The sequence below is a fragment of the Bombus bifarius genome, unplaced genomic scaffold (genome assembly GCF_011952205.1).
Source record: "Bombus bifarius isolate JDL3187 unplaced genomic scaffold, Bbif_JDL3187 scf7180000008263, whole genome shotgun sequence".
Lineage (NCBI taxonomy): Eukaryota > Metazoa > Arthropoda > Insecta > Hymenoptera > Apidae > Bombus > Bombus bifarius.
Window position 1 is genome coordinate 202,376 of NW_022884549.1, and position 10,050 is coordinate 212,425.

Genomic DNA, 10,050 nt, shown 5'->3' on the forward strand with positions numbered 1-10,050 from the left:
AGCTCGTCGATCGGAGACGCGTTATCTTTTCAAAATCATAGATGTTATTTCGAATAGAATTCTATTCGTTTTTTCGTTCGAAAACCATTGGTCATGCAAAATAACTTCATCGGATCGGAAAGCTGGTTGTACTTCTCGTATATTGTTGCGTATTATGTCAAAAGGATTTTTCACGTACGTGGTTTGACGTTTGTGAAGTTTTGTGGTATCTATATCGCCTAAGAGCGTTGCTATTATATCGCGGAAACGATCGCAAGCTTCTAGATTATTTCGAAAAATTTCCATCGTTCCAGCGTGATAACTCTGAACTTTTCGTAATAACAGGCTAAGAAAAGAGTGAAACGAGAATGAATAATCGAAATAATTCAATTGACGATGTAAGGGATAGAAAATAGCAAAACGATACGTGTTACTTACAACGGTAGTAAACGCGATGCTTTTGATAAACATCGAAATAACAAGAGGAAGTAGCGGGAGGAGCGAACAAGAAATAGTCGGTCCAATTCTTGATCCTGACCACTTAACCTTCTTAACTTTAATCAATATATTTCAGACGGGTCTTCCATAATTAGAATAATGGAAGGTCTAATAGAGGTTTCTATGCGAATAAGGACGTAATTGTGGATGGAAAGTTTAAAAGCATTCCTGGTGCCTTTGGTGATTAGAGAGTGCAGTGGGCGCGGTTACTTAGCTAGTTAACTCGTTCGCTCGTGCAGCAAGTCGAATCGAAAGCACGTTTCGCTGGCACGATTTCCACCCTCTTGGCTACCAGACAGTCATTTATAGTCAAACGTAACGGATTTCCAAATATTATTGTCGGATGTCTATACCCCATTATATGCATGTTCATGTATATGTATATCATGGCAACATGTATTTCGAACAAACAAAATTTCATTTTTTATCATAGATATGTACATATACAGGGTGGTTGGTAACTGGTGGTACAAGCGGAAAGGGGGTGATTCTACGCGAAAAAAGAAGTCGAAGATATAGAATAAAAATTTTTCGTTCGAGGCTTTGTTTTCGAGAAAATCGACTTTGAATTTTCGCTCGGTACGCGTGCGGTACGTTATAACGGATCTCACTGTAGATCGTTGTCTCGATGGAAAAATAAAAAAAAAATTTTTATTCTATATTTTCGACTTGTTTTTTCGCGTAGAATCACCCCCTTTCCGCTTGTACCACCAGTTACCAACCACCCTGTATACTCGCAAGTTGGTTACTTACGTGTTTCGAACAAGTGCGCTTTCGTCTTGACGCATTGGCATATTATACGAATTAATGTTAAAACATGCTAAAAGGATGTTAATTATACTGAAAATTATCTATTTCTAAAATTTAAAATTATAGATTAATTCGAAATAATGATTTTATTTATCGAGAGATGGAGGAAAGTGAAAAGATAACGTAAAAATGTAGATTTTATGGTAACGAAGAAAGTTCTGTCGTTTTTCGGAGTGTGAAACGTATAATAAAGTAATTTTATTCGTTAAAAAAATATTCACCTTTAGGTCGAGTTACTCTCTCACAACGGGAAGGGCAATGGGAAGGTAATTAAAAAATATCGCCTTTCTAAAATTCAGAATTTTTATCTTCGAAAAATTGACACACCTTCTTATTTATAGTCGTATCGTTTATAAATTGTTTTCCCAGCATATAATTATCCAAAGATCGAAAGAGGCGATAGAAGTTCCCATCCCAGTATCTTGCAAAAATAAAATTTGTCGACGATTCGCTATAAATGACTGTTTTTTTTTTCTTCTTTTCTTAAGTTTGTCATGTAGTGTTCCTAGTTGCTCACTGTACAAGTTCGTTGTGAGAGTTTGACCAGAATTCAGATATTTGTGGCGAACAATGTCTCGCGTAGTCCACCAGATGCGCGTGAGTATCAGAATTTTTTGGTTAATATATTATGATCTGAATTAATAATATTAAAATCGGTCGTTGCGTCAGAATTTTGCAAATAATTGTATCATAATTCTATAATCTTCTATAATATTTATATGTGTGTGTGTGTGTATGTGTGTGTGTGTGGATAATATTTTTAATACTAGTGGCAAATACGAGCTCAAAGGTGGAAGTATTTTAACGTTTTAAATTGCCCATGACAGGAATGTTCAGCCGTATGATGCGATATATTGCGGATGAAATTGTTCGGTAGTGTGAATTCAACTGAATTTTAATAGGACCACAGTGAAATGTTAGATATAATAGATGTGTGGAATTTACGAGCACTTACCAATCGAATGTACCGATGCTCGATCAAGACAAATACATAGCATGTAAAAAGACTTTTCATGTTCCAGCAATAAATTCAGAAATATCTTTAATAATCTTTCATAGAATAATAGTAATTTAGACACGCGCGAACGCGACTAACTATATGTATTATTTTTTTCGAATACTTTAACGTATCGCGTGTGAAGTAAAATATTCGAACGGCATGAAATTACGTTGAAAAATGAATCATTTTAATCGCTACCGCTGTAAAAAGATACGTTGTTTTAAAATAATCGTCGACACACCGATACGATATGAAAGAGTACATGTGAGTTTCGCTACAACACATGGAACGTAGCGTTGACAGTACTAATACACTGAATTTCGTTGCAGTTATGAACGATGTCGATATAGAAAATATTTCAGTGTATCGAGAAAATTGGTATTCACGGATATCGTTTTTTTCTACATATATGTTTTACGCTCCTAGAAATAAACATACATACGTATTTACACAAGAGCATATTTTGCGTTTAATGCAAATTTTGTGCCTGCTATGCATCGTACGATTTTCTGCTTTTTTTCACATTTTTGTCTTTATACCGCGATTCATAGAGTTACTGGTTAAAATATTGCAAACAAACGATATAACGACTGTTAGCTAGCAATTAACATTGTGTACATAGTCGTTGGGAAAATGGAGAAAAAGTAGAAGATCGGATAAATGCAACATGTCTGACATTTGACACATCAACAGAAATCCATAGATAGCAGAAACCAAACCGTTCGGAATAGGAGAACCGTGAAATAAATTTTTGAGTTTAACTTTACGTTTCGATCTATCGCAAAAATTTCTCCAGTTCGAAGTCAAGATACATAACGATACATAAAACATCAATGAGGAAACGTTTAATGAAATATCGCGGATCCATAAAACTTTGTCAAAACGTTCACTACACGAACTCACGCAGTGTACGAGCAGAAAATTTCCACCAAGTATCGCAAAGTATTTTTACTATAGAAAGAACATAGATGTCAGTTTTTAAACGATGAAATGAAGTTTATAATTTCGAAATTTTTCGTCACAATTACGGCAAACGAGAATAAATATGGCAAGTATAGCGCGTGTACATCGTACATGTGACATGGTAAAAGTTACGGAAAAAAAAATCGACATGTTTCATATACTCGCAACGTTTACACAAGAACGAAAGAAAATGGTCGTTTTCTATAAGTAGACGAAGTATATTAATCGCATAGTATGCAAACGCAAGGTTGCATTATATTTCATTTACTTTCCCTTTGCAGTGTAAACAAGCCTCGACTATCAAATACCTTTATATCGGATATACTTGTATCAGCCTTGTACACGATACGTGATGTATGATGTACGTTAATTTAAAATTATAGTCGATATCGATAATTTATCGATAATACGCGACAAAGGCAGGGAAACAGAGTGTGATATAACATAAAATACTAAACAGTATTATGTATTATTAAATCCATAAATCTATAAATTTACCTTTGTGCCGTAAATTACATCGTTATTTTCATAACAGTTGTTACACGTATGAAAATTATAACGACATTTGTGTAGTATGCGAAGAATATATTTCGGTGACCGCGTGTTATTAAATATCGATTGGTTTCGTTATTTATTATCTTCAAATTCGATTGAAACGAGCATTGTAACGTAAATTGGCACGAAATTCTGCAAAGATAACGACGCAACTTCTTCGTAATAATTTAGTCATGAATTTACTTCACCGGTCGAAAGAAGGATACATAATGTTAGTGTTAAATTAATATGGGCCTTTAATAAGGGCAAAAACCAGTTTCTCCAAAGTTCGTTGCATGAGAGGTTAATTACTTAGGCGATTAAGCTTGCCAGACAATAAGACGGCCGGGTTAAACAAGCAGATTGATCGATTTAGCCTTTCTCGTTTCATTCGCTTTAGCGTTCAAAGCGTACGCCCATCGACGAATATTTGCATTGTTCCTAAACGTTCCTCTCGAGTCGATTTTTCTTTCTGTACACGCCGAATATTTCTAGCGTTCGCTTCAACTAGATAATTTATTTAGTTTCCGTGATTAACGCCACTTTTGCCATTTATCTAGGAATTGACCTAAAATAGCTGTCTCGATTCGCGACGAAACTATGGATTTACCGCCTGATTTAAGGTACGTATCTCGTTTCGAAAAGCGTAAAAGTTTTCGATGTCTGTATGTTTAACGAGCGACCAAGTTGGGTTATCCGGTTGATCAAAGTCGAACGCGATGATTAAATCGATCACTGGATGGAAGAAGGTATAAAATTCAGTAGATATGGTGTAATAAATTAGAACGTTTCACCGGTCAAGGGACATTAGGACCGCGAAAGATTTAGCGACTACGGATTCCACGAACGAGGATAAAGCGAGCCACTCCTACTGCAAATTGACTTCTTTGATCTGTCTGGAAAAGAAGGAAAGTCCAGTGAATCCGTACAATCGGGTGGACTGGACGAAAATGAACTCAAAATGGCCACTGCCGGACACGGACGACAATGAGATCAATGCTGTTAACAGCCTGCCACAACTCGACTGCGGTGCGTTCCCGAAATCCTACATGGACACGTGTTCTTGTTGCCCACGGGGGATCTTTGACAAGCACGATACCGACACCATCAACAACTACAGGAGTATCGTGCTCAAGGACGACGATTGCTGCAAGACCCACTGGACGAGGAAAGAGCGTTATCAGAAAATTAAAGCGAAAGTCGACAGAGCTGTTAAGGTAGACATCAGATCCCTTTACGAGGAAAATGTTCCAAAATTTTGAAATTCCGATCGGATGTTATCGGATCGTCCGATAACGTTCAAACGTTCATAAACGAACATATACGTATTCGTTATAACTATTCGATAGATTATCCAGATCCGAATAGTTTTACACAGAATTCGCGTAATACAGTAGCTTTAGGATACTTTGAAGCACGTGCTACCGTGTTTCAGAGGCACAAAATATTTCTGATACGCGGTGAGTTACCGAAATTGAAAGAAGCTCTGGAGAAAAGGGGTTGGGTGCAAAAATACGAAGCTACGAAAACAAGAGCCGTACCTTATGGTTAGTTTCCTTGCCTTTCCTAATCAAATTCTTTTCTTTACATTCCACTTCCTTTAATTAAAAATCGACCGCGTAAACTCTGACAAAGTGTCTATTGTTATATAAGCAGTTATCGTTTTTCCGATCCGAGTAATATCGTCAAAATTGAACTAGCCGCAAACTTTTTACTAAAAACTAAACGAACTTTCATTTTCGTCTGAAATCCCTTCTTCGACTTTTAGGTAGCGTAGCCAGCTTAGAAGCAAGATCGTTGGGCGATTTGACCCAATCGGACGGTACCTTAAACGAGAAGGCGGTAATTTTCGCTTTATTACGTCACAAATCGCCAGACTTTATATGGGACTGTCGGAACGACTTTGTCGATTGGCATCGTGGCTTGAGTAACAATATCATTCTCAACAGATATCAAAAACCCTTCGTCTACACTTCAAAGGTTAACATCGATAATTAGATACGCGAGAATCTTCGATACATCGTACAACATGTGAAATATATTGTTTAAGCTCGATCGAACTTTAGTTCGCTGGGAACTCGACGAAATATTGACGATCACGAAATAATGTAGCTAGGAATGGCTCGTTTGTTGGAGGAAGCTCACTGGCTGTACGAGAAGGACGTGTCGTCGGTATTATTCCCTCGAAGTTACAACCTGAGCAGAGAGCCGAAAGCCTTTCTCGATGATTTTCGTTTGACCGCCGCCGCTGGTCTGTTGAAATGGTTCGTCGGAAGAATGCACGATGGCCAGGGTTTCTCGGAGTCGGGACATCGGCCGATTCTAATGAGTCGACTGGAGTTTGCCATAAAACGCTGCGAGGAATTTATCGCCCGTGAAATCCACCAAAACATAGACAAAGACTTTGTGACCGAGTTTTCCGAAGAGGAATGGAATTCCTTTTTGGACGATTATACCGCAGCCGTGCACGAGGGAGCTGGAATCGAGACCACCTCGGAAAAAAGTCGAGATCAGCTACAAGTACGATACTCGTGTACTTTCTTTTCTTTTCTTTTCTTTTCCTTTCTTTGCTTTCGCTTGCGTAGTACCATCTTAAAGAATAGACGATCCGTTTCCAAACGATTTCTCGCGTTTAAATTAAAAACGCTGGTAATCTCGATTCGACGCGACAAATTTTGGATCTCGCTACCCTGAATTTTCCATTACATCGTTTAGAAATATCTAGAGGCGACGAATCCGATACTGGCAAGATTGAAGGAGATAGATCCGCAATACGAATTAAACGGAATGAGAAATATATGGATATTAAAACCGAGCGAACTTTGTTGCGGTACGGGAATCAGCATATCTCACAGTTTAAAGGATATATTTCGAAAGATAAAAAGCAGACCAAAGGATTACTTCATTGTTCAGAAGTACATTGGTACGTAAAACGTTTAATCGTTTAAATTTTATACCTTTTCGCGATCTCATCTTTTTCCTCTTAATTTCAGAACGTCCGTTGTTGATTCACGATACGAAATTCGACATAAGGCAGTGGTATTTGGTTACAAATACATTTCCCATGACAATATGGGTGTTCAAGTAACTAAATTTCCGACTTTACAGTTCCGCTGTATTTCGAACGTCTAAACGATATTTGTAGCGAAGTTTCTATTACATTTTTTAATCGAACCATCGGAAAATAATTTTCTATCTCGTGAAACGTATGCTCGCACACCTATCGGCGAATCTCGTGTGCGCAAATAGAAGGACACGCAATACGTTATACGTACGTTACAGGTCTACGGAGAAATCTCGGAAAAGGATTTTGTTAGAGAAAAGAGCCTTGAAAATTATTCCGAAAGAATCTTCTCGATGGAGATTCCATCAAAGAATTTTCTCGATCCTTTTCTATCCTTTTGCAGGGAAGGACTCTTACGATTCAGCTCGAAACCCTACACTTTCTCAACTTATCACGAAGCGATTCATATCTGCAATACCGCCATTCAGGAGAAATACGACGAGGAGAGGAGGAGACGAAGAAAACGTGGAAATTCGGAGGAAGTCGTAAAATCGATTCGCGATCAAGGATGGGACTGCGAGAAGCTGAACGAATATTTAAAGTAATCTCTCGACCGGTCTATTCGTTGCGAGTAGCAGTTTCGGTTATCCGTTCGTTACGGTCGATAGCGTTTGATGACTGCGAGATCGATAGGTTTGATCAAACGTCGTCCAAATATGCTTAGAATCTGTGTATTTTCTTCTCGGGTAATCGTCTCTGCCCGTCTGTCCTTCCCTTCGCCATTATTTCCACGAGCATAATACTTTGCTTACTTGTATTATTTTCTACTTTCTCGCTATCGCTGTTCGAAGGATATTCGAATTTGCAGCGATCTAGCGTAGAACATAATCGATAAGTTTGACGTTAGCCGTATCTTTTGGAAAAGATATCCGTTAATTTTCATCGATAGAGATATCTATTCAGTGGCTAACGCAAAGGTCATAATTGTCAGGCAAACGGGGCTCGACGGCGAACCGTATTACGACAAGATCTATACGAAAATGTCGGAAGCCATAGTTCTGACGATGCTGGCCTCCCAGGAGCACATGGACAGACGACGGTGTAGTTTCGAGCTATACGGGGCCGATTTCGTCGTGATGGAGGACCTTTCGGTTTGGTTGATCGAGATCAACACGAATCCCCGGATGCATCCTCCCAGCTCGAGAATTACCAAACGCCTCTATTCCAATGTTCTCGAAAGCTTGGTGAAAGGTTAGCAAACTACGATCTATAGGGTAACGTAGAGAGAAGCAAGTTGTCACAAACCGAGACTGCGGGTGAAAGTTTCCGAGGATAGTGGCCGGGACAAGTCAACGAGACGGTATACGTATTCTGATTTCCTCGCGAATGCACGAACGAGCTTTTCAAATCGTTTAGTATCGACTACACTGTGTTCAAGTTTCCAGATTTCGATTAAACAATTCTGCTTGTCGGGTCTACGGGTCGAGAGTACAACCCCCCTACTGTTTCTAATTCTTTGCGCACGATTGAAAATATCTTTTTGCCAAAATACAGGCTCAATCGTAGTCGCATCTGTCGGAAAACAATCAGCGGTTTTTGTCTTTTATCGTAGGTAAATGCCCAAAGAAAGAATTAACGGCATTCTCTGGGTACTTTCGGGTATCGGATTTCTTTCTATCGTCCGTTACTTTTATTTCCGTTCGATCCGAGTCCGCGTTATACGTATTTGCGATTGTTCGTAATCCGATAAAACTTTTATTTTACCGGTACGAGAAATATTAGTTTTCGTTGGATCTTGCGTCGAGGCGCGCGCGCAACTAACTGTGATACATTTGTCAAAAATGAAAGAAAATTGCTCGAAACGCGCAAATCTGTTTAGGTCGGTTAATTTAATACTCGTGCAGCTGGTGCAGCTTCTACGTGCTTTCGAACGCGCTGAATTTCGTTCGTACAAATTCATTTAAAACAAACAAATAGATGCGCTTAGGTACCGAGCTGTACTGCAGCAACGTGATATCCGATCTAAATATACGATAGTCGATTCGAAAGGACTATTCGAACGGGAGAGAGAGAGAGAGAGAGAGAGAGAGAAAAGGTAACGGGAGGTGTGGAATAAAATAAGGGAACGCGAAGATATGAAATAAACGGAGTAAATCTGTTGTTCATTTTCAACTTGTTTCAGTGGTAATGGATGTACCGGTGAATCCGGCAGCGGACACGGGTGGTTTCAGTCTGGTATACAAGCAAAATATACCCGACTTCCGACCTTATCTCGGTCCTTGCCTGTTCGTGTTTGGCAAGTCGATAACGTTGCAAGAACATCCGCGGAAACGAGAGAAGAGAAAGAAAGGAGGAACCGGTTGGGTGAAACAGCAGCATCAGCAGCAACAACAACCCCGTGCGTGGACCGCCCCACCGATGATTCCACGATTGAGGGAGCCGAAAATAGTCGACTTTATCGACTACTTGAACACCGCCCGCTGTACAGCCGCCAACTGATATCCCGCCGTTAAGTAGCTATCGCGACATTAGGCCGGTGCATTCGGTCGATATTCGATCGATCGTTGCACGATATTTAATAAATCAAAATGTAGGGGGCAAAGCGTATCTTCTAGTTAAAACTCGTAAACGCCAGGTACACGCGAAGAATCGCGGGAAAATCGTTAAAGTTGCGACGACCCAGTTTTTTCACAGAGAGCCGAACATCGAAACAATTTTGGTAGATGCTCGCGTTCGTCCTCCATCGCGACCAGTTGAAAAAAAAACAACAAAAAGGTCTACTCTCTTTTTGCAGGAAGTTCCTCGCCACGAACGTTGCGTCATATTCATATAGCTTGGCGATTTCGTCACGCTGGTGGTGGCGTATGGATGAAAATTCTGTTACACGTTTTGTCGCAACCTAGGATATTCGGGCTGGCTACGATTTTACGATTCTTCCTTGTTTATCCGGTTTGCTCGAGACCGCGTGCACGCGCAGCTTTCCAAGAAAAGTCAGCTGCACCCAGCTGTAATTAACGCACACAAGATAAAAGAAATAATCAACTATGCCATTAACGAATCGTCGTTTCTTACGTCGCTTCCTGTAAGAAATATCGATCCATCGTAGTCGCTCGAGCTAAACAGACGAATCCACTTTCCTCGTCAAACTCTTTCATCGCTACTCGCGGTATAGACGAATGTTCCTCGGGTTTCGTTCGATTTGCGCGACCAAATGCACGATCCGTACCAATTATACGTTTCGGCGAGAATCTAACCTGTCGCT

General features: G+C 39.7%; 1 protein-coding gene across 4 annotated transcripts in view; it reads left to right on the forward strand.

Annotated features, from left to right (window-relative positions):
- The window catches only part of LOC117211853 (tubulin glycylase 3A-like), a 32,295-nt gene extending 22,744 nt beyond the window's left edge, over positions 1 to 9,551 (forward strand). The window contains exons 2-11 of one of the 4 annotated variants that reach the window (XM_033456101.1): positions 4,345 to 4,407; positions 4,569 to 5,001; positions 5,220 to 5,331; positions 5,553 to 5,764; positions 5,897 to 6,304; positions 6,500 to 6,707; positions 6,778 to 6,868; positions 7,192 to 7,389; positions 7,780 to 8,039; positions 8,971 to 9,551. In XM_033456101.1, the coding sequence (XP_033311992.1) occupies positions 4,385 to 4,407; positions 4,569 to 5,001; positions 5,220 to 5,331; positions 5,553 to 5,764; positions 5,897 to 6,304; positions 6,500 to 6,707; positions 6,778 to 6,868; positions 7,192 to 7,389; positions 7,780 to 8,039; positions 8,971 to 9,287 (2,262 nt within the window). In that variant the 5' untranslated portion in view covers positions 4,345 to 4,384 and the 3' untranslated portion in view covers positions 9,288 to 9,551. Of the gene's footprint in view, positions 1 to 3,470; positions 4,408 to 4,568; positions 5,002 to 5,219; positions 5,332 to 5,552; positions 5,765 to 5,896; positions 6,305 to 6,499; positions 6,708 to 6,777; positions 6,869 to 7,191; positions 7,390 to 7,779; positions 8,040 to 8,970 lie in introns of those variants that run through there. The other 3 variants (XM_033456102.1, XM_033456103.1, XM_033456104.1) reach the window with 3 other exon arrangements.
- Positions 9,552 to 10,050: the final 499 nt, after the last annotated feature.